Here is a 23,486-nt window from a genome sequence, read left to right on the forward strand (position 1 = left end):
AAGACAGTAAGAAGAAAAGAAAGCGCCTGCCCCGCAGCTCTGATTTCAGCCTGGGAATCCCGCTTGGAGACCTGGCTAAGTGTTTGTCTGATTCTCAATGCGCAGCTAGCGCCCCCATGTGGCTGTGTACTAATCACGCGCCTCTTCAGGGCTCACCCCAGTTTATGGCATGGGGCTTTGCTTTAAATACGTATATATTATTTTTTAAATGTGTCTGAGTTCTTTGCCTGCACCCATCTCTATGCAGCAGCACGTGTGTGCCTAGTACCAAAGGAGATAAGAAGACGTCGTCGAATCTCACACAACTGGAGTTACAGAAGGTTGTGAAACTCCGTATGAGCACCCTGGGGGACTGTGTGTGTGTGTGTGTGTGTGTGTGTGTGTGTGTGTGTGTGTGTGTGTGTGTGTGTGTGTGTGTGTGTGTGAGTGTTTGCTTTGTAGCTCAGAGAATCAATCTCAAACTCATACCTTTCGCATGCTGGACAAGAACACTACCATTTGCCGACAGCCACACCTCAATGGTTGGGTTTGAAATCTACTGAAAATCTCCAACGAAGACAGAAAGGTTGTCTTCGGAAGGAAGTAACTTATATTCTCTAATTTGTGCTTTCAGCCTCAAAATCCCTATACAGTAGAGGATGGCCTTGAACTTCCTCCTTCTGCCTCCACCTGGAGTTACAGGAGACTGCCACAGGATCAGGTTTGTGTAGTGCCGGATGAACATGGAGCCCTGGGCTTCCTTTTTGCTAAGCAAATGGTCCACACCACAAGCTGCTAGTCTCTCACCCTACCTAGAGCTGTTGAGCACACTCCCAAGACGATAAAAAGGACTGGGTGGAACTAAATAATAAAAATCAGTATATACAAAATCTACGGGAGAGTGGCAGTCTCTTGAGGTAATAGTTTTAGGGACAGCAGTTTATTTGGAAAGTGCCAAATAGTGAGGGACTGGGGGTGTGGTTCAGTGGTAGAGCCCCTGCCTAGAATCTCCCAGTGAGGGGCTGGTGTGTGGGTCAGTGGTAGAGCCCCTGCCTAGAATCTCCCAGTGAGGGACTAGGGGTGTGGCTCAGTGGTAGAGCCCCTGCCTAGAATCTCCCAGCGAGGGGCTGGTGTGTGGGTCAGTGGTAGAGCCCCTGCCTAGAATCTCCCAGTGAGGGGCTGGTGTGTGGGTCAGTGGTAGAGCTCCTGTCTAGTATATGTGAAGCCTTAATTCAATCCCTAGTTTTGCAAAAGAAAAAAGAAATGAGGGGCTGGAGAGATCGTTCAGTGGTTTTTTGTTTGTTTGTTTGTTGTTTTTACGAGACAGGGTTTCTCTGTATTGTTTTGGAGGAGATCGTTCAGTGTTATGAGTACATACTGCTCTCTCCCTACGAGGGGGACTCACAACTACCTGTAACTCCAGTTCCAAGGATCTAATGCCCTTTTCTGGCCTCTGTGGTGCAGCCACACAAATAATAAAAATGAATCCTTAAAGTCTAACTTAATAATTTCAGCTTTTTATTTTAACATGCCAACTAAATTGTAATTACTTGGGTGAGATGTACTTTAATTCTAATAGGCAGTGCTGCTCTAGAATCCTCCTCAGTCCAAACAAATCCTCAGTGTCACCAGCATTTTCTCTTTTTTGAGACAGGGTTTCTCTGTATTGTTTTGGAGGCTGTCTTGGAACTCGCTCTGTAGACCAGGCTGGCCTCGAACTCACAGAGATCTGCCTGCCTCTGCCTCACAAGTGCTGGGATTACAGGTGTGCATTGCCACTTCTGGCTAATTTTTTTTGTGTGTGTGTGTGTGACAGGGTCTCACTATGTAGCCTCTGCTGGCCTGGAACTTGCTGTGTGCCAGGCTGGCCTCGAATTCACTGAGACTGTTGGGATTAACGGTGTGGACTACCTCGCCTGGCTAGCCCGCCAGTGTTTAGTTCGCTGCGTTCATCACTTTCCTCCTCCTCAGGAGGGCATCCCGTTACTAAGGCAACGGAGAACGGTGACTACATGGCGGGGCCTTTCGTGAGAACACCAAAGCAATGCATGGCCCTGAGAGATGGACAGATGGAGTAACTGGCTCCCCTTGGAAGGGCACGTTCACAGGGCACGTTCATAGGGCACGTTCACTGGTTTCTCAGTTCCCGTCCCGACCCCCCCCCCCCCGCCCCCAGGCTCCCAGGACCTTTTGCTACGGGGATAATTCCAAGATGCATTCCTTTCCGCAAAGAACGGAACAAGCTGTTTGGGTTATTAATATTCATGCCGGCTTCCATATGGCACGCGGGAAAGCTGGTACCCTCACGAACTCATTTATATCTGATTTTCTCAGATTGCGTTTTTACACCTGTTGTGGAGGAGGAGGTGTGCGTGCCACAGCTCGCAAGCCAGGGTTAGAGGATGATCTGAGGGAGCCAGATCTCTCTATCCGCCACGTTCATCCTCAGGCTTGGCGACAAGTGTCTTTACCTACTAAGCCGTCTTGCCCTCTCTACTCAGATCATTTTATCCTGGGTCTGATGTAGAACCTCTGTGTAGTCCCGCTTTAGAGAGAGGGGGTACCACCTTTATCTCACCAAGAAATTCTGTGTGTATGTGCGCCCGTGCATGATCACATGTGTGCAGGAGCAAATTCACATGTATGCATGTTTTTATGTGATTTGGGGGGAGGGTTCAAGACAGGCTTTCTCTGTAGCTTTCGAGACTGTCCTGGAACTCGATGTGTGGACCAGGCTGGCCTCGAACTCACAGAGATCCACCTGCCTCTGCCTCCCGAGGGCTGGGATTAAAAGTGTGCACCACCACCACTTAGTGTGATTTTTTTTTTCTGAGACAGGGTTTCTCTGTGTAGTCCTATGTGTCCTAGAACTCTCTCTCTCTCTGTAAACCAGGCTGGCTTCAAACTCTCAGAGACCCACCTGCCTCTGCCTCCCGAGTGCTGGGATTAAAGGCGTGTGCCACTAACGCCCGGCTTACCAAAGTGGATTTAAGCAGCACAGTGGTAGTCTTCCCCAGAAAGTGTTTGCTAACTTTAAATAGCATCCTCCCTACGGGAGGGTGACTTTTCCTGGTATCATTTTCATATTTACTTATTGAAATTAAGATGAAACAGAATGCCTAACAATTAAGATGACATTTTTCCCCTTCTATAAAGTATTCAAGTGGTTAATAAACACCTCTTGTGAACAACTTCAGTAATGCAGAAGTTGAGAGACTTGGATTTTGTTCCGTCTTGGTTTGAGTTTGGAGAAAGGATCAGTCTAAGCTGATCCCAAAACTCAGCAGTGTAAGCCAGACGGTGGTGGCGCACACCTTTGATCCCAGAACTCCAGAGGCAGAGGCAGGGGGCTCTCTCTGAGTTTGAGGCCAGCCTGGTCTACAGAGTGAGATCCAGGACAGCCAAAGCTACACAGAGAAACCCTGTCTCAAAAAACAAAGACAAAATAAAATTCAGCAGTGTGGCCAACGATGACCTTGAACTTCTGAACTCGGCCTCTCTTTCTGAGAGCTGGGATTTCAGGTGTGTCCCACCATGCCTAGTTGGTGCCTGACAAAGCCAACTTAAAGAAGGAAGGGTTGATTGGGGAACAGTCAGTGATGGCGGCAGGATCTTGAGGCAGCTGATCACGAACGTGTTCCCACTCAGGTAGCTGAGAGATGAATAATGGTGTTCATCTTGCTTTCCCCTTTGTATCCAGGGCCAGAATCCCACCGTGTGACGGTCTTCCCATCTCGGGTAACCTAGATGATAACCCAGAGGCTTATCCCTAGGTGACACTAGGTCGCATCAGGTTGGGGACAAGATGGGCGCAGCAGGGCTCCTCCGTGTGTGCTAGGCAAGCGCTGTACAGCAACCCTGTTTTGTTGTTGTTTGCTTTTCCTGCAGAGACAGGCTCTCCTCTGTATTAACCGTCATGGGGGGTACGGGGTAAGGCAAGGATACTCACTTCTCCACGTAGCAGTAGCTTCCATTCTTTACAGCATGGGGGGGCATGTCTCCTTACTGAGTGGTGGTCTTATGACCCCAGATGGGTGATGGGCTACGGAACCAAGGTGGGCTGTCTTTTTTTTTTTTTTTTTTTTTTTTTTTTTGGTTTTTGGGTTTTTGAGACAGGCTTTGGAGGCTGTCCTGGAACTCGATCTTGTAGACCAGGCTGGCCTGGAACTCACAGAGATCCGCCTGCCTGTGCCTCCCGAATGCTGGGATTAAAGGTGTGCGCCACTAACGCCCGGCTGTGTGTGTGACCACTCTTGTGTGTAATAAGATTGGTGATGGCTGCTCAGTGGGATGGACGGGCAACCTGCATCCTCCGTATTAGCCTCTGACTTGGCAGGTGGGCCAGCCTTCTGATACTTCAGGGTAAATCTGATACAAAAGGGAGGAGGAGATGGAGGAGAGCTGGGTTGCCATTTTCCACAGCTGGAGAGCCAAAAGCGAATAGGTTAGAAGGGTGCTTAGCGGCTGCTGGAACTTGGAACCCATAAAGAAACCAGAATGGCCCAGCACTCGGGAGGCAGAGGCAGGCGAATCACTGTGAGTTCGAGACCAGCCTGGTCTACCGAGCAAGTTCCAGGACAGCCTCCAAAGCCACAGAGAAACCCTGTCTCGAAAAACCAAAAAAAAAAAAAAAAAAAAAAAGAAACCAGAATGGGGGCTGGAGAGATGGCTCAGCGGTTAAGAGCACTGACTGCTCTTCCAGAGGTCCTGAGTTCAAGTCCCAGCAACCACATGATGGCTCACAGCCACCTTGAATGAGATCTGGTGCCCTCTGCTGGCATGTAGCCAGAAGATTGTATACATAATAAATAAATAAAATCTTAAAAAAAAAAAAAAAAAAAGAAACCAGAATGGGGAAGAGGACAGAGGGAGTGACAGGAGCTGGCCCTCAGGTCCCACGTTATTAGTGAGAAACTGAATCTGGGATCCAACACACAAGAATGGACAGTACAGGGAGACACTGGCAGGCAGGGAACACTCCGCGCCCCAAACTGCTCGAATTGGCAAAGACTTCCAAACAAGCAATGAAAGAGCCTGTCACAGCCTGGCTTGTGAGACTGTGAGACATGGGGGCGTGCGGACGCAGTCTGGCTGCTGTGGAGGCAGGAAGAAAAGAAAACTGAGCAATGAAGCTACCCGCCCCTCCTCAAGACAAAGGCGGCGTCAGCTGGGACGATCTGAGGAAAAGCGGTCCCCGATGGGCTGGCTTCTATGGGACGCTGGGGCACAGGTCCCCCCGGGGTCTCGGGGAAGAGGAATGATTGGCATTGATGAGGGAACTCAGCGTGAAAAGAACATCTAATGCTCCGTTCACCGGGCCAGACAGAACTCTGTTCATGGGAGACTTAAGAAAGACGATCCTGCCTCCGTTTCCCCAAATCCTGGTGTTGGACAGAAGCCCGCGCTCCTCGGGAACTTGTGAAGAAGGCTCCCCCTCTACCAAACGGAGCCATTTTCCTTATCACTGGCAGAAAGGACAAACGGCTATCTGTGGTGCCTTTGGCATACCAAGGCGTGTGCTGGCCTCCAGGCTCCCTCGGTCTCTCGGGCGCCAGTTACGCATTTCAGAGTCCATGCTGGCTAGGTAGCATCTTCTCCAGATCTTCTCATGCCCTCTCTTACCCTAAACTCCCTCAGCCATGAGCTTCCTCCCCCAGCTATTCATTCGCCTTGTGACCCGATTTTGATTATGCTCCCTGCCTTTTTTTGCCTGACCTTTGTCTTATCCTACCCCCCCCCACACACACACACACATCTCTTTTCTCTTTGCTCTGCTCTGGCCTGCTTCCCACTTCTCATGACCAGGTGACGGGACCTGGTCATGTTCAGTCTACTGCTTTCTTTCTCTCCCTGCTCTTCCCCTCCAGATGCTTCTCTCTCTGTCTCTCTCTCTCTCTCTCTGTCTCTCTCTTTCTCTCTCTCTCTCCCCTACAATAGAAACATTCCCCTTAACCATATCATGGAGCGGTCACATCATTTAAACAGATTCGGGGCTGCCAACACTCACTGAGGGAAGATGTCTGTGGCAAAATTCTGAGGGCCTGCCGGGCGGTGGTGGCGCACGCCTTTAATTCCAGCACTCGGGAGGCAGAGGCAGGAGGATCTCTGTGAGTTCGAGGCCAGGCTGAACCAACAGCCTCCAAAACAATACAGAGAAACCCTGTCTCGTAAAACCAAAAAAAAAAAAAAAAATTCTGAGGGCCTGAGTTCCATGCCTGGGTACCACAGCGGAAGGAGAAAGACAAGTCCTAAAAGCCGCCCTCTAACCTCCACGTGTTGTGCACACACGTGACTATTAATAAACAGCAAGAGGTGGGTTCCACAGGGGGCTTGGGATGGCACAGGTCTTAAGGGCCCTTCCGGGGGCCCATGGTGTGATCCTCAAGGCTTGAGGAGCTCTGGAAAATCTGAATGACTTTGGCCAGCTTGTGAATTGGACCCAAAGAGTAGCAACATGAGACTCGTCTGCTGAGCTGCCTGTGGATCATTCAGGTAGCTCCAGGGACTTCCCTTTCATGACTGTCAGTCACTTGCCAGAGACAGCTTTTCAACGATGTGGTTGCCTTGCTTGAGTCACCCATATTCTCCGTTAATGTGCCCCCCCAAAACTCAATTGATTGTGCCCTGTCTGGGGGGGTGAGTAGACATTTGCTACTGTCTCCCCAGGAAAAGTTAAGTCATCCCTCTGCTACACAGCAAGTTCAAGACCAACTTGGGCTATATGAGATTTAAAAAAAAAAGGAAATTAGTGTTTTTTTTCCAAAAACATTAAATAATATTGGACTAGTAATTAAGATAAATCTAGGTTTGACAGTGTGCCAAATTGCAGGTCCACAATCCCTTAGCTGAGGTCTTCAGGGACAGATGCGTTTCAGAACTCAAGGCTGATCCAATTTTAGAAAAACCGTTCTGCACCTATTATGCAAAGCCCCAGGGGTCTGAGGCAGGCGCTGTCCGCGCCCCCCATCAGGCATGGTAATATCTTTTTGCAGCAAAATGTGTGAACATACTGGAAGGGTTAGACAAAAATATATCACTTGGTATGAGTTAATTTGTCACCATGTGAGAGTGAGGTAAAATTATCCCACCCCCCAAAAAATATTTAAAGTTGTCAGTCAGAATTCAAAATCCACAAGCTGGCCAATAGTGGCCCACATCTGTAATGCCAACACTTCGAAGACAGCTGGAGCAATGGTAGTGAGACCCTGCCCCAAACCCCAGGGTTGGGAGGGCCAGGCTCAGCAGCAGAGCGCTATGGAGACAGAGTAAGTCAGTAGACACGGAGCACAGTGACAACATATAAAGACACTTCAGAGAAAGAGAAAGGGAAAAGCAGGGAGAGGACAGTGGAGGGAGACAAGAAAGGCTGAGGACCATGGGGCTGGGAGAAAAAGGGAGTAGAAAGGGAAGCCAGCAGGGACAGAGAAGAGGGCTTCTCTCAACTCACTGCTTGCTACTTGCTGGTGTGTGGCACTTTGAGCTACCAGGCCACCCAGGGAAATGCAAGCTGTGGTTCTGAAAGGGCTGGAGGACAAGGTGGAGGAGACAGGGAGCAGCAAACGCGTTTTCAGGTTTGGATCACTAGTTTAATTCGTTTCACAAGACCAGAGAGGTTAAGTACATGGCTGTGCATCATCCTGTGGGGAATGCTGGTGGGACAGAAGGGAGCCAGCAGGGTAGATGACACACTCCCGTGGACACGAGGCTCCCTTCCTAGGATGCTGTCCAGCTCAGAGGGAAGGCAGGCCAGACAGGAGAGCCTCTTCTCGCAGCAGGGTAACTCAGGCCTGCCTAGGGCCAGGCCGCAGTCACGGGTAAGGGGAAAACGGACTCAATCGCCTGACTTCCTTATCAAAAGCTATACCAGCTTCTCAGCCACAGTACCGACAGCAGCGCAGACCAGAGGTTGTACCCACACACTTTGCAAAGCAGCAAATGGTGTCTTGTCGTCACCCAAACTCTGGGTTCATCTCTCAGACCCCAGGAAAAAGCTACAGCATCCCTGGCCAGGGCATGAGAGCACAGGTGATGGCCTCTATCCTTGCTACTGTAAACTATACCAACAGCAGTTCCCAGCACACAGGATTGTCTCCGACGCTATGCAAGGGCTCGAGACACCCGGAAAACTGATAAGGCCCTCACAGTCTCTGACCTTCAATGGCCCCGAAACTGCCAAGCCGCTTTTCCCCGTTCCAACCCAAAATTTACATGAGAGCAAAGGAAGAGAAAAGCCTGTAAGGCCGCCAGGCCACAGGGTTAGAGGGGACCAGCCCGCGCTGCAGACGACCACAGACCAGGGAAGCGCAGCTGAGGCTGGAGTTTATTGCGGATGAACGCTGAGCCCCGGGGAGGAGCGGGGTGTGATGAAGTCGGGCAGGATCAGGACCGCGGCCAGGGGAGAGGAGGCGCGCACAGCACAGGCGAGGCCCAGAGGTGCAGACGGAGCTGGTGCAGGCCACAATGGGGGCGGGCCAGGCTATCCAGGCGCTCGGCGCGCGGTCTCCGGTGTCGCTCCCGGTGCTGGGCGGTGGCTGTGGCGACGGCTCCGTGGCAGTCCCGGCTGTGGCCTCGGCCCACCGGAGGCTCCAAGCAAGCAGGAGGCGGCAGGAGGTGGGGCGGGTGGCGCTACACGGGCACAAGGAGCGGCCGGCTCACTGGGCAGGGGGTCTGCGGGGCCCGCGGGCGGCCGCGTGGGTACCCAGATAAGCCCGTAGTACACGGCGAGCAGCACGGCGGCCAAGGACACACACAGGAAGTAGGCGCAGACCGGGGCAAGTCGCAGCCATCGGCCGCGGGGGCCCTCGCTCAAGCCGGCGCCGCCTGGGCTCTCGCCACCGCCGCCCACACAGCTGGAGCCCCGCATCGCGCCGTCTACACCACCCGCGCTGGCCCCGCCCCCACCCCGGGACCGCCCCACGGAGGTCCCGGCCCCGCCCGAGACCACCTCACGCAAGCCACGCCCCCTCAGGGGCCACGCCCCCTCCACAAGACCTTCCCTCCCTGCCCTAAGTCACCGCCCCCGCGCCAAACCCAGCCACACCCTCACATCCTAGACACGCCCCTACCGCCTCGGGCCAACCACTACCAAGAAAAGATCCTTAGCCACGCCCCTCCGCGGCCACACCCGCCTGGTCCCCCAAGCGCCCTAACTGGGACTCGTGTTCCCCGCCCTGGGCCTCTCCCAGCTTGTCCGAGCCCTCCCTTCTTCCTCCGAGTGCAGCTCGGCACACGAGCCACCCTCTGGCCGCTGGAGGTCAGGCTCCCAGTCTATTGGAGCAGGCGGCCCACAGAGCTTGGGAGCGCTAGCCCCGCCCACCGAGCCCGGGCCCCGCCCCTCCCTGCTTCACATCACTGGCGTTTGCAGGACCCAGCTCTGCCTGTCGCCCCAGCTGACCCCTTCCCCCGTAACTCCGCACCAGCGTAACTTCTCCCGCTCCCTAGAGGCGCAGGGTCCAAAGGGGGCTGCAGGGAGGAGAGCAGCTAGCCCGGGAGCCAGGCAAACCTGCGCTGCCGCCCCTCCCGGCAGCGTCTTCACGATTGCGGGAGAGCCTGCGGGGTGGGAGGGGAGAGGCGTCAGGACGGCGAAGAACACCCTCGTCCCGCCTCTTCCGCCACAGCAAAGCCCGCCAAGCACAGCAGCCCAACCTGTCCCGCCAGCAGCACAGCTCAAGGGTTGGCGGGAGCACGCATTTAATTCAGATCCTCCAGAGAGCTTCAGGCCCTAGCTGCAGTCCGGCACACCCAGGGGCTGGCTCGGAGGTCTCCACCAACCGAGTATCGTACAACTCCTCAGCGAACTTAGGGGACTCCCCCGGCCCGTCGCTAGCCTGACTCCTCCCCCCTACGTTTAACCCTGTCCTGGCCGGAGTGTAGCAGAAGCAGAGGAGCGAAGCGGCTGGAGGTTGGTGCGGAGTGCCAAGGCCCAGGTGGGCTGGTGCTGTCAGCGGGCAGCCCCCGGCGGCGGCGAAGCCGCCACCACCTTGCAGAAACGCACCCTCTGGAAGTCTGTGATCTCCGCTGTCTCCTGGCCCTCATGGCCCACCTCTGAGGAGATAAAAAATGGTAAATGGAAGACCAGACTGCCAGACCCGCCCTGTCCAGCCACCTGCGACCCACAGGAGGCCCATAGCCCCCTCCAATCTAAGCCCGCTGGGAAGCGCTGGTGTAATGATACCTGTCATTCTCCCAGGACCCCAAACGGTTTTGTCTGGCCTGGCCCCTCCCTCAGCCTCCACCCCCACCACTCATTTGACTGTCATTCCTGGGCTCTGCCCACTGGAGAGGAAGGGAAAGAGAAACAGGCCAGAAACCCGGCTCTCCACGCTAGGGCAACCAAGATCAGCCTCTTGCTTCTACTCTGTGGGGTCCAAAATTCCACCCAGGTCTTCCCCTAAACACTAACCCCGCCCTCAGATAAGCCTAAAGTCGGCTCCATTCATTCATTCGTTCCTACCTTTTTTTGCTTTTACAAGGTCCCTAACCAGAATTAGTCTCAAACTCAAGACTACAAATTCAGCCTCTTTCCCCTGGGGTCGTTCAGATTTCGAATCCTGCCCTTAGCTACTTCCTAAGCCCTTTACCTCACTGAGCTTCCCCTGAGCCTGGCTTCCTGGCCCAGTGCTATTCACAATTCCTATTGGCTGGAGCCTTACAGATCACCCTGACTCCAGCTCTATGCACCCAGACATGACACAACACAGCACCTGACTCACCTCATGCCCTGTCCCCCTAGCACCCCACAAGCCCCGCCAATTTTCTGTCCCCAAGCCCTTCCCTCCCCCCAGGAATGCAAGCAGCCCCCACCTCCACCAGCCTCATGCACCCCACCTGGAGATGCCTCTGGCCCCTCTTCTTCAGACTTCGGGGCTCCTGCCAAGGCTGGTCCACTCTCCAAGGAGGCAAGGGCTGACTGGTCACCTCCTGGAGAAGGGGAGGCTCAGTCAAGCCCCTCCTTTTCCAAACATCTCCCCACTTGAGGGGGGCTCAAGGACACAGTGGGGGTGTGCCATTTAAGGAAGTGAAATTTTTATTGGAGAGAGGCTCTGAACCAGCAAGAGCAGGCTATAGGAAATGGGCTGAGGGCATTGGGTGACCACCAACTGCCCTTCCCTGCCACAGGGGCTGGGGGAGGTGTGGGCACAGCCACACCCTTGTGAGCTCAGAGGAGCATATGCACACGCACCCCCACACACGCAGACACACACACACACACACAGCCAGTTTCATGCATTCCCAAAAGGCCAGGCCTCACCCGCAGAGTGGGCACCAGGCGAGTGGGCAGTGCTGGGAGAATTCAGTTCCATCTCCTCACCCCAGTCGGACACAGGCTGGTGGTCCCCAGCGGGCGAGAAGGGGCTGGGAGGTTCAACAGGGTCTGGGGACAGCGACTCCTGGGGCCCGGCAGGTGCAGGGTTGGCCTGCTCACAGGTGGTCATCCCAGCAGGCTCAGCCTCTCCAGGCTGCTGATCGGGACCAGCTGGGGCTTCCTGCTCCTTAGGACCCTCTTCCTCCTCCTCAAACTCCTCTTCCTCCTCCTCCTCCTCCGTGACATCTTCACTAACATCCTCCCATTCTTCATCCTCATCATCTTCCCTCTCCTCTTCTCCCTCCTCCTCTTCCCCCTCCTCTTCCTCACCATCCTCCTCAGGAGGTCGGTGGGCTGGGGCTGGGGTCTCCGGAGGCTGCTGGGAACACAGGCAGATCAGGGAAAGGCTCGGGGTCTGAACACCCCCCCCCCACCAACATTCATCCCCTTATCCCTGCTCTGCCTTACCTGCGTGGGCGCCTCCTCCAGGGGCGTGGATTGAGAGGACTCAGGGGCTGAGGACACAGCTTCCTTTTTCGTCTCCCAGCGATTATCATGATCACTGAAAAGGACAGAGCACAGGGGTAAGGCCTGGGTGAGGGATGGACTTCTCAGAGAGCGTCTGTCTGTCTCGCTGCACTGAGGGACAAAGAGGACAGTAGACGCCAACAGGGCCGAGACAGATCAGTGTGCCCTCCAACTCAAGCCAGAGAGGACTCCAGGTACCCAGACACACTGAGAAAGGGAGGAAGATCCCAGGGAGGGCACCCCACCTATAGGCACGTGGGGCCACCTTGGCCTGGGGTTGGCTGTTCTTTCTCCTTCTGCGGCTCTTGACCTCTGCTTTGTGCTGAGAAAGGAACTCTCCAAAAGTGGGAGGCTTAGGGGGTCTTGCCCAAGCTTGGTCATCTACAACAGAAACCCAGATCCAAGGACTTAGGAGAGGGGGACAGAGCACAAGCCACGCTCAAAGCCCACTGCTTAACCCTTTCCAAGATACTACTCACCATAGCGGTGGGACGGTTCGTGGGTAGGAGCTGGCCCATCCTTGAACCTAGGAAGAGAGAGCAAATCAAGCAATAGCTTCGGGAACCAAGGAGAGGCAAGAGAAAGCCAGGGAGATGGCGACAGGGACAGATGACAGCAAAGAAGCACCAAAGGGGCCACTGGTTAGAATGGGGTCAGACGGGATAAGGGATGAGCGGCAAACCCAGCTTTCTAGGGACAAAACCAGACAAAGATACAAATGTGGCCTCTGAAATAAAAACGTGGGGGTTGGAGAGATGGTTCACTTCCCCCACTGACCTCAGCAGCTTGAGCATCTAGCCACCCAAGACAGGGAAGTCCCTTGGGGTTGGTGCCCTCAGCCTGCACCCCAGAATGAATACTCATCCATGTTCAAAACAAGAGCAAGGACATAACCTGTGGGCCAGGCATGGTGCCACATATCTGGGACCCCAGCACTTCAGACGGATTGGCAGAAGAATCGGGTTCAAGCTATCCTTGACTCCACAGCAAATCAAGGTCAACCTTGGCTACATGCCTCAAAGAAACAAAAAGTAGCCAGCCGTGGTACACAGATCTTTAATCCCAGCACTCAGGCGGCAGAGTCAGGTGGAGGCCAGCTTGGTCTACAGAGCTAGTTTCAGGACAGCCAGGGCTACACAGAGAAACCGGTCTTGAAAAACCAAAAACAACAACAATAAAAACAAAAAGGCCGGGCGGTGGTGTCGCACGCCTTTAATCCCAGCACTCGGGAGGCAGAGGCAGGCAGATCTCTGTGAGTTCGAGGCTGGGCTGGACTGACAGCCTCCAAAACAATACAGAGAAACCCTGTCTCGTAAAAACCAAAAAAAGAAAAAAAAAAAAAAAAAGAAACAAAGAGTAAACAAGCAATAATAAACATGGAAACTCTTGTCACTACCAGCAACTCCCATCTCCAGGCAAGCAGACGGTTCTGAGTGAGTCCAAGCCAGCCAGCCACTCTGGACCAGCAGCTGAGGGCTTCCCTATCCCTTACCCTTTGCTGGCTGTGCAGGGAGATACAGACCTAAGTGGGCAAGAGTTCTGTGCCAGCCTAAGTCAACGTAGCCCAGCAGGCCTATGAGCAAGGGACAAAAAGCTTTTCATATACAAGCTGGGAACTCTGAGGCCCAGCCTGGAGGATGCTCGATTCCATGCCCATCGGAGCTGCACACCCAGGCCCACACGATAGAACCAATTCCCACGAGTTGTCTTCTGTGGCCTCTCTCAATAAAGAGTTTTGCATAAGGAGCTGTAGAGATGGCTCAGAGGACCCGGGTTCAATTCCCAGCACCCACATTGCAGCTCACAACTGTCTGTAAGGCAGGAAGATTGAAAGGTCAAAGCCAACCTAGGTAACACAGTCTCAAAAAGTAAAAGATGAAAGGGCAGAAGAGAGCCCTGGATGCTCTTCCAGAGGACCCTGGTTCATTTCCCAGTGCCAACATGGTAACTCACAACCGTCTGTAACTGCAGTTTCAGGGAATCTGACACCATCTCTGGCATCCATGGGCACCAGGCACACACACTTAACACAAACATGCATGCAGACAGAACAATACCCGTATTTTTTTTTAGTATCTTAAAGGTGGGGAATGGAGCTGTGGAAATGGCTCAGCGGTAGAGCACCTGTGTAGAATCCATCAGTGGAGGGTTAAGGGTGTGGCTCTGTGGTACAGTACCCGTCTAGAATCCCCTAGTGAGGGGCTGAGGGCCTAGCTCAGCTTTGTGCACGACAAAGGCCACACGTTCAATCCCCAGCACCAGAGGGAGAAGAAAGGCACACCCCCAAGACTGGCATGCTGTAGCCAACGTCACCGATGCCCACAATGATGAGTGGCTCGAGCCAAGGCCCCGCAGGAGGGCCGACTCACATGCCATCCGTCTTCTCGGCATCCCATTCCCGTCGCCACTGCCCAGTGGGCTTGCGGTGTCTCTGCAGGCGCTCCTGGTCGATCTTCTCCCTCTCCTGCTTCCAGCGCAGGTACTCTGACCGCTCTCGGCCCGTCATGGACATCGTCATGTCTCCCCCAACGCCCAGGCCAGCCCTGCGGCCCTGCAGGCACCACAGGCAGTGAGACCCCAGCTCCCCTCCACAGCCTGCCCCCCAGACATAAACAGGGCCCCCCTCAGGGCACACAGGACAGAGCTGACGAGCAGCAGGCAGGTGGGTGGCTGAGGTTGCCTCCTCAGAAAGGATCTGTCTCTTATCTATTTATTTTTGGTTTCTGACAGGGTCTCCCAGTCCAGAGTGGCTGCCTGAAACTCACTATAGAGCTAAGGATGGCCTTAAACCCGTGTGCTGGCTAGTTTTATGTCAACTTGACACAAACTAGGGTTATTTGGGAAGAGGGATCCTCAGGTGAGAAATGCCCACACCACATTGGCGGGCCTCCACCTTCCAAGCGCTGGGTCTCATCTTTCTTTCTAATTAAACAGTCCTTTTTTTTTTTTTTTTTTTTTTTTTTTTGGTTTTTCGAGACAGGGTTTCTCTGTATTGTTTTGGAGGCTGTCTGGGAACTCGCTCAATAGACCAGGCTGGTCTTGAACTCACCTCTGCCTCCCGAGTGCTGGGATTGAAGGCGTGCACCACCAATGACCAACGCCTGGCTAAACAGTCCATTTTCCGTGTGTGTGTGTGTGTGTGTGTGTGTGTGTGTGTGTGTGTGTGTGTGTGTGTACGTTGCATGCACACGTACATGTGAGGCCAGAGGAGTGTTCTGTCACTGCCCCCCACCTTATTAACCCTTGAAGCAGGGTCTCTCTGAGCACATGGAATCTGACCTAGGCTAGCAGCCAGCACAGTTCCTAGGCATGCCTGGAGTCTGCTCAGCCTTTTTTTCACAGGAGTGCTGGGGATTCGAACCCAGGTCCTAATACATGCAACATGCACGCTTACCCACTCACCCATCCCCCCGTCTTTCCTTTTTTTTAGATATATTCTCATTATCTTTCTGTATATGCCAAAGTATGGAAAAGCATTTAGACTACTCTTTTTGTGTTTTCTGAGACAGGGTTTCTCTTTGTAGCCATGACTATCCTGGAACTCACTTTATAGACCAGGCTGGCCTCAAACTCTGAGATCTGCCTGCTTCTGCCTCCTGAGTGCTGGGATTAAAACGTGTACCACCACCATCCAGCATCACTCAGGCACTCTTAATCACTGAAGCATCTCTCCAGCCCTCTCCTCATCTTTCTTGGTTTGTTTGGCTGGTTTTGGTTTTTTGAGACAGGGTTTCTCTGTGTAGCTTTAGAGGCTGTTCTGGAACTAGCTCTTGTAGACCAGGCTGGCCTCGAACTCACAGAGTTCTGCCTGCCTCTGCCTCAGGAGTGCTGGGATTAAAGGCGTGGGCCACCACCGCCTGGTCTCCTCATCTTTCTTAAGAAACATCCCTGACGGTTCCTCGCTCTTTGAGGTGATGACATTTTATAATACCCAGTCTTTAATTAGATGTTTACCCGTTCAGTTGTATTGGATTACAGTACAGCTCTGTCTTACAAGTTATTTTTCCCTGGCCTATAATCCCAGCATTTGGGAGGCTGAAGCAGGAGGTTCAAAAGTTCAAGACCGCCTGAGCAACTTAATAAAGATAAAAGGACTGAGGCTGTAGTTCACTGGTAGATAGTTTACACAGCAAGTGTAAGCCCCTGTACAGTGTCCCAGCACGACAAAAAGAAAAAAAGGCCTAACATGAGGACACTGGCAACAGGGCTTGGTGGTGCACAGCTCTAAGATCAGCTCTCGGGGTAGAAGCAGGCGCATCTGTGTGCTGGGCTTAAAGCTGGAACTCCACATAAACCGGGCTGGCCTGGAGCTCAAGGTCACCAGGGCTAGACAGTGAGACCCTCATCTCAAAAAAAAAAAAACAGGAAACACTGGCCAAGCATGGTAACCCAAACTACATAGCAAGATCCAAACCAGCCTGAGTCCCTATCTCAAAAGCCCCCAAATCAAGCAGCACCCGGCCAGTCCAAAGCACAGCTCTTGGGAAGCTGCAGCGCCCACCTGTCTCTCGTGTTCCAAGCCAGAGCGCACCCGCTCGAAGTCAGAGCCTCCCCAGTTGCGGCCATGCCGGCGGCTGCCCTCCCGGCGATCCCTCTCGGGCTCTTCCAGGGGTCCACCCCGACGCCGGGGGTCATCCAGGAAATTGCGCACGGGGTTGGGCTCCAGCACCCCTTCCTGCAGCAGAAGAGCTGGCAGGTGGGCAGGCTGGGAGGCACGGGGGTGCCTTTCCACTCAGCCCACCCCCAGGCTGCCCGCTGCTGACCCGCTGGTTGCGCTCGTACTCAGCGATCTTCTCCATCTCCTCGTTCATCTTCTCGATGTTCTGCCTGCGTCGCTCCTCCCACTCCTGGGGAGACAAGATGGCATGTGACTGTCAGAGAGAACGACACACTTAGCTGTGCAGGAAAGACAGGGCAGCCCAAATTCTCCAGGACAGGCAGGTGACAAGGGATGCCTGGCCTGGAGCTTGTCTGGATGCAGGGGACCCTGGCACACCTCAGCCACTACAGAAATGGTGCATGGGAACAGTAACTTGGCAAGCAACTAGTGACCACCACGATCTTTACCCCACCCATCTGCAACACTAACAGAATTGATGAAGAACAGCCAACTGAGAGGCTGGCAGTGGTGGCCCTTAATCCCAGCCCTCGGGAGGTAGAGACAGGAGGATCTCTGTGAGTTCAAGGCCAGGCTGGTCTACAGAGCGAGTTCCAGGATAGGACAGTCTCCAAAACAACACAGAGAAACCCTGTCTCGAAAAACCAAAAAAAAAAAAAAAAAAAAAGAGCAAGAACTTAACTCCCAGGGAGAAAGCCACCTCATGGAACCAGCTTGGACCCAAGTGCATCCAAAGCTGTGAGCCACAGCCCTGCAGCTGCCTGCTGCTAGTGCAGGGGTCACAGTAAGGCCAACCCTCCCCCCCAAATCTGGGCATACAGACACACACGGCGTGAGCACAGGGCACGAGAGGAGCTGGAATGTTCGAACCTGAGACAGACGCAGAGCGCTGGGGGGGGGGGGGAGAAGCCCTCAGGGGGCCCAGCTGGAGGTGAGGGTGAGGAACACAAGGACCAAGGATCAGGGAGGAGCCCGCCCAAGCAAGAATGCAGAAAAGGCAGAGGGAAAGAAACGAACTAGCTGGGCACAGCAGTGCAGGCCTGTTTTCCCAAGCAGGCTGAGCAGGAGGGCGCCAAGTTCACGGCCAGCCTGAGTAACCTAGTGAATGAGCTCCAGTCTGAGTAAAAGCTAAGGGCTGAGGATGCAGTTCAGTGCTAAAGCTTTCATCTAACACACACAAGGCCAGAAAGCTGATGATGGATGAATGAATGAATAATGAATGATGAATGAATGAATGAATGAATACCAGGGGACAGAAAAAACTTGGCTCAAGCTTCATGGCCTACCTTGGATTTGCGGTCAGAGGTTGGGTTGTCTCCTGCCCCTAGGAGATGAGGGGATCCCCGACCCCGGCCTCTCCGGCCCCGACCCCCAGTTCCTCCTCGAAGCTGCTCCCCAGCACAATCCTCCCAGCCTCGGGATGTCCGGCCTCCACCTGCCCTGCCTCCCTGCTGAGGGTGTGTCCGGCCCCCTCTGCTGGTCCCTGGGGGCCGGGGGGTCCCAGGAGTCCTCCGAGAGGGACCCAGGCCCTTCTCCTGAAAAGGGAAAGGGAGAGAAGCCAGTCAACGGAAGGGCAGACTGGAGCATCCCAGGCCCAGATGCATGCAGCTGGCAGCTGTGGGTCCCAGGCCTGAGGCCTCTCCGCCCTCCCCATCCTGAGAATTGAGACATGCTGGACTCTCCACCTCCACGGCCACATTCTCCTTCTCCATGGAGCGGCTCTTCCGAGGGGCTGTCACTGCCACGCCCTCCGATTCAGCTTTTTTCCGGTCCTCCTCGATCTCCTAGGAGCAAGTATCCATGCGGATGGGGTGTTAGGGTCCCTGTGGCCCAGCTTGACTCCCACAGTCCTCTACACTCTCCCTACGCTTCCACTCAGGCTTCTCTCCAGAGCTTCAGACACCGGTCACAGCACCTTCCACTAAAGCCCACATGTGCTGCTGCTCCAAAGCGCCCCGTAAGAGCCAAACGCTTCCCTGACGTGGGGCCTCTCCTGCACCCACTCTGGCCTTCTTGCTATTCCCCAGGCTTCATACCTGTCCTGGGCTCCCACCCCAGGGTTTCAGTACCAGCCACTCCTCTGCCAGAGTGAGTCCCGTGACCCTGTAACTCCTCAGGTTCCAAATGTCTCACCATCTCCCTGCCACTCTTTCTTTTCTGGTCTCATCCCCTGCTTGGTAAAACATGAGGATACCTGTCAGGAGGTTTACTGATGCACACCCCCACCCCAGCCTACAGTGCTGCCTGGCATACAATCAAACCCAGCTTTATTTACTTATTTATTTTTAATGAATGAATGCACGAACAATGAGTCAATGAGGCCGCCCTCCTCCCAGGTCCCTTCATAAAGACAGCCCAGCCCCACAACCTCCTCTTGGGCCCTGCTCTGGACAATTCCTCCCCCTCCCACAACAGCCCCAATGCCCTTGGTCACTAAGACTCTGTCAACAACCTGGTCCTGAACCAGGCCTGTCCCCTCCAACTAGAGCAGCGACCCCAGTTGTCTTCTTACTGTCTGGGCTTCCTCTCATCCACGCCAAACAGAAAAAATGAGTGTCCCTGCAAAGAGCTATTCTGGCCAGGTTTCACTACTATTCAAAGCCCTCCATGGCCTCACTAGGTCCTAATCTACACGGCTGGCCCCTGATGACCTCTCTAGATCAGTTCTCTACCAACTGACTTTCCAAGTCCTCTCTGCATCCAAACATTTGTCCATCTTGTGTGAAACATAACCCATCTCCTTCCCAATTAGCTAATATCTAGGCACAGTTTAGTTCTCAGAATCCCCTCTACCAGAAAGCCCTCCTTAATATCCTCAGGCTAGAGGGAGAACTCTAGACTCCCACAGACCTATTAATTCCCAGCCTGTCTAGTCTGTGCCATCATGGAGGACAACTATGTCCCAAACTGGACAGTGAATCCTAAGAGAAGTCTAGGGAATATATCCCTAACACCACACAACACAGAGCTAGGACTCTGGAGACTTCATGGAGCAGATTATGAATAAATGAATGGATGGATGATGGGATGAAGGGAGGCCAGACTAAGGCCTCCGGCTTTTGTCCTGTGAATGAAGAGGAAACATGAGAAAGCTTGAAGGGAGAGGTGGGAAAAACTCACTGCGGGGAGAGGGGATGGGGTCTCCCAGGGCAGGGCTAGGGCACCTGGTAGCGCCGTATGAGGGCCTCATTCTTCCGACGAAGAGCCTCGATCCTCTTGTCCAACTCAGCATCCTTCTCCTCCTTTGATTTCAAATCTAGTGTGGTAGCCTGTGGTGGGGAGGCAGTCGAGGGGTTGGGGAGAATGATCTTCCCATGAAGGGCATTTCCCCCAGGATCTGAGTGCTGGGTGTCAGGACCCCACCTCCCCAGCCCACTTCTCCACTGTGCAGCTTACCATCTCATCAGCTGCGGTCTCCCTCACAGACGCTAAATGTAGCACCGGGGGAACCTGGGAGCAGAGAGAGCAGCAGAGTAGGTTAAGACCAACGGCATTCTGAAATGCTGGCTCCTCTCCTCTACTGCAAACACACTTCTGCTGCCAGCACACGCCTTTAATCCCAGCACTCGGGAGGCAGAGGCAGGCGGATCTCTGTGAGTTCGAGACCAGCCTGGTCTACCAAGCAAGTTCCAGGACAGGTTCCAAAACAACACAGAGAAACCCTGTCTTGAAGGAAAAAAAAAAAAAAAAAACACTTCTGCTTTCTGCTTCATCAAGGGAATTCTCAAGTACTAGTCTCGCCTCTTTCCTGAAGAAATAAAAACCCTGCCCTTCAGTCTTAGATCCACCCATGCAATTAGTCAGATGCGCCCTGGGAAAATTCCCACCCCACCTCAGTACCTAATACTAATTCCTCCAAACAAAGATGTCAGCCCAGATTCCACAACCTATAATTTTAGTCAGGACCGGGATCTCAGAAGATCAGCTACAACCAGTAAAAGTAACTTCTAGAGAGCCAAGGGGGTGGCTCCGGGGATACAGGTACTTGCCGCCAAGCCTGAGAACCTGAGGTCAATTCTCAGGACCCACAAAGTGGAAGGAGAGAACTGACTTACTGACTTGCAATCCCAGCACTCGGGAGGCAGAGGCAGGTGGATCTCTGTGAGTTCGAGGCCAGTCTGGTCTACAAGGGCTAATTCCAGGACAGCCTCCAAAACCATAGAGAAACCCTGTCTCGAAAAACACACAAACAAAAAAGTGGCGCGCTAGAGAAAGACAGCATGGGAAAGAGCTCACATGACGGGGGTTTTCTAATTAGGAGAAAGGGAATGGGAAAAGGGGGAAGGGGAGGGGGGATACAGGCCTCCGGAGACAGGAGCAGCAGAAAAGAGGCGGGGGACAGATCAGAGAGAGAGAGAGAGAGAGAGAGAGAGAGGGAGGGAGGGAGGGAGGGAGGGAGGGAGGGAGGGAGGGAGGGAGGGAGGGAGGGAGGAGGTGAGCACGGCCCTTTTAAAAGAGAATATAGTAAATGTGCACAGGAGATGCTCTTAGTGGCTGCAGCTGAGGGTACATCCTGTCAGAACCTCAAGGACAGGTCAGTACAGATGCCTGAATATGAACACTGACTTCAACCAGCTGACCTCTGACCTCCGTGTGCTCACACAGACGTGCACACAATAAATAAAACATAATGAAAAGCAGTTCCAACACTCCGAGAAGTTTAACCCATGGCTCCCCTAACGCTAGGTCAGCCCGGACCCCAGCATCCTGAAAAGGCACTCATCATCTCCTACCAAGCCTGAAAAGATTCTGCAAGCAGGCCCAGGATCCACTTCAGCGGGTTTCCTGGACCGGACTTGACTTCCATAGTGATACTCAGTGCCGAAGACAGAACTTCTACAGAGGCGTATAAGAGAAAACTGACAGCCACACACAGCCGCGCCCCTGGCCTCCACAAACTTCCCTGGTCCCACCCCTGACCTGGATGAAACTGCAGGACCCGCCCATAAAAAAAATCACATAATACGGCTCCGCCTCCAATTTAACCCTATAGCCTCGCTCCCAACGTGCGGGTCACCATTCTGGCCCCGCCTCTGAGTCACGCCCCCTCCTCCAGCTTCCGAGGCGTTCATGTCGAAGGAAAAACTTTTGGCTCCACTCCCACCATTATCCTCCCCAGCTTCCTAACCCCACCCGAAAACTGCCTGACATTTTGGCCCCGCTTCCAGACAGCTCCTGGACCCGTCCCTAGCTCCTGGGCAATGATCAGGACCCATTTCCAAAACCAAGAAACTTTCCCGGCTTGCCCAAGGTGTCTCCGCCCTGGCCCCACCCCCTAAATTAACCACGCCCCAACAAGACTATCAAGTTGCCCCCAAACCACGCCCCCTACGGAGAGCGACGCTCTGGCCCCGCCCCCAGCACCTTGGCACAACCCGGCACAAAGCCCCAGTCCCGGCGCGGCCTCTTCACCTCTTCACCCAGCCAACGCCCAGACCCTGCCCCTTTCCCACACCTCTCCAAACTTTGGCTCCGCCAAAAGCAGTTCCACCCGGTCTCGGCTCCGCGCCTGGCTCTCACAGACACGCCCCCGGGGCTCTCCTCACTGACTACAGACCCTGACCCTCAAGGCCCCTGGAAATACCCCGGCTCTCCGCCCCCAGGAGCTCCACCCACCTCCTTTATCCCGCCCCCACTCCGCTTTGGCCCTGCCCCCGCTCTCCCGCCCACCGCCCCAACCCCACCCCCTTCGGCCCCGCCCCGGCAACACTCCAGCCCCGGCCCCCGGCTCCTCCTGCCAACGCCCAGACCCCGCCCTTTATCCCCGCCCCACGACACTTGGTCCCGCCCCCAGCACCCCCTCCCAACGTCCCGGGGCTGCTCGACCCGCCCAGTCCTCCCGCCAAGACTCTGGCCCCGCCCCAGCCCGGACTCAACTCTGAAGCCCCGCCCCGCCCGGGCAGCCCCCAGGGCTCAGGACCCGCCCACACGCGCGCACGCACGCCCGTCCGGCCCCGCCCACAGGCTCACGGTCCGCCCCGCGGCGCCCCTCCGGCGACCCACGTGGGCGTCCTGTCCCCGCCCCCCACGGAGGAGCCTGACCCCGCCCCCGCCGGCGGCTCGCCTCCCCGTCTGCGCGCGCGCGCTCTCGCGCCCCCCCCCACGTGGGCGGACAGGCCCCGCCCTCCCCGGGCGCGCTCCCGGCCCCCTCCCCCCCGGTCACCTGTCCCGGAGACCCCGCGGCGTCTGCGACTCGGACTCCGTCCGCCTCCGCGTCCGCAGCTCCCGGGCCTCACACGTCACTTCTGGTCCGCTCCACGTGAAAAGAGGAAATAAAGAGGGCCACGTCCGGTCCTGACAGCCCATTTCCGGTTGCCTTAAAGGGACCGCACCCCCCACCCCACCCCCCCAGGCTTTGCAGGGTTGTGGTGGCCGAGGCACGTTTGTTTCCTCCGTGTCCTTCCAGCAAACGGACGAGTGTCCCCCAATCTCTGTACTCCTCCTTTTTTTTTGCTCAGACTTCTTTAGCCACTGGTTCTCTATTTTAGTAATTAAGAGCCAGATATCATGATCATACAGTGACCCTTGGAAACGTAACTGGTTCCAGCACCTCACCTTGCCAATGAAACCTTAGTTTTAGAAACTGTAACTGATTCATAAAAAAGACACTTGAAATTTTTAGGAAGCAGCAGTGTAACCAAAGCTGGGCGGTGTGGTGGCACATGGCCCTAATTTGAGCACTTGGGAGGCTGAAGCAGGATTGCCTCAAGGTTAAGAACAGCAAGAGATTTATATCTATATCGATATCAATATCGATATATACAGTTCCAGGCCAGTCAGGACTAAGTAGCTCCTGGCTTAAAAAAAAAAAGTACTTGAGGCCAATCCTGATGACCTCAGTTTGACCCCTTCTATTAAGCAACTTGCTGGCATTTGAATTTTATTAACACTTTCTTTTTTAAAGGTCTCTGTTGAGCAGGCGGTGGTGGCGCACACCTTTAACCCCAGCCCTCGGGAGGCAGAGGCAGACGGATCTATGTGAGTTCGAGGCCAGCCTGGTCTACAAAGCAAGTGCCAGGATAGGCTACAAAGCTATACAGAGAAACCCTGTAAACA

The 23,486-nt window shown here is 54.4% G+C and overlaps 2 protein-coding genes across 11 annotated transcripts; both read right to left on the reverse strand.

The window, feature by feature from the left end:
* Window positions 1–7,543: 7,543 nt before the first annotated feature.
* Inafm1 (InaF motif containing 1) lies at window positions 7,544–8,951 on the reverse strand. The gene has a single exon (XM_013125498.3). It carries the CDS (start codon window positions 8,840–8,842, stop codon window positions 8,456–8,458), a length of 387 nt encoding a protein of 128 aa, XP_012980952.1. The 5' UTR covers window positions 8,843–8,951; the 3' UTR covers window positions 7,544–8,455.
* Window positions 8,952–9,011: 60 nt separating this feature from the next.
* On the reverse strand, window positions 9,012–22,738 carry Ccdc9 (coiled-coil domain containing 9). Of its 10 annotated transcripts, XM_040734370.1 has the most exons (15): window positions 22,594–22,738; window positions 19,827–19,880; window positions 19,595–19,699; window positions 18,116–18,214; window positions 17,717–17,965; window positions 16,576–16,659; window positions 16,314–16,487; window positions 14,182–14,363; window positions 12,292–12,338; window positions 12,058–12,193; window positions 11,753–11,846; window positions 11,231–11,663; window positions 10,807–10,899; window positions 9,974–10,023; window positions 9,368–9,528 (listed from the first exon to the last, which is right to left on the reverse strand). In XM_040734370.1, the coding sequence occupies exons 2-15, from the start codon at window positions 19,827–19,829 to the stop codon at window positions 9,511–9,513; spliced, it is 1,767 nt and encodes a 588-aa protein (XP_040590304.1). In that variant the 5' UTR covers window positions 19,830–19,880; window positions 22,594–22,738; the 3' UTR covers window positions 9,368–9,510. The 10 variants fall into 10 exon arrangements, with proteins under 10 accessions (XP_040590307.1, XP_040590304.1, XP_012980980.1 ...); XM_040734373.1 differs by lacking the exon at window positions 11,231–11,663 and having other exon boundaries at window positions 9,012–9,528; XM_013125526.3 differs by lacking the exon at window positions 9,368–9,528 and having other exon boundaries at window positions 9,653–10,023; window positions 11,291–11,660.
* Between the last annotated feature and the right edge of the window lie 748 nt (window positions 22,739–23,486).

The sequence above is a fragment of the Mesocricetus auratus genome, unplaced genomic scaffold, assembly GCF_017639785.1.
Source record: "Mesocricetus auratus isolate SY011 unplaced genomic scaffold, BCM_Maur_2.0 Super-Scaffold_100038, whole genome shotgun sequence".
Classification (NCBI taxonomy): Eukaryota; Metazoa; Chordata; class Mammalia; order Rodentia; family Cricetidae; genus Mesocricetus; species Mesocricetus auratus.

What these genes read in the sequence shown, in the direction of transcription:
- Ccdc9 (XM_013125530.3), bottom strand. An exon ending in AGGAGAATGTGGCCGTGGAG is followed by an intron (nt 17,966 to 18,115) that starts GTGGAGAGTCCA and finishes TTCCCTTTTCAG; the next exon opens with GAGAAGGGCCTGGGTCCCTC. An exon ending in TGGAGGAGGCGCCCACGCAG is followed by an intron (nt 11,664 to 11,752) that starts GTAAGGCAGAGC and finishes CTGTGTTCCCAG; the next exon opens with CAGCCTCCGGAGACCCCAGC.
- Inafm1 (XM_013125498.3), bottom strand. Translation starts at nt 8,842, where the DNA reads ATGCGGGGCTCCAGCTGTGTGGGCGGCGGTGGCGAGAGCCCAGGCGGC.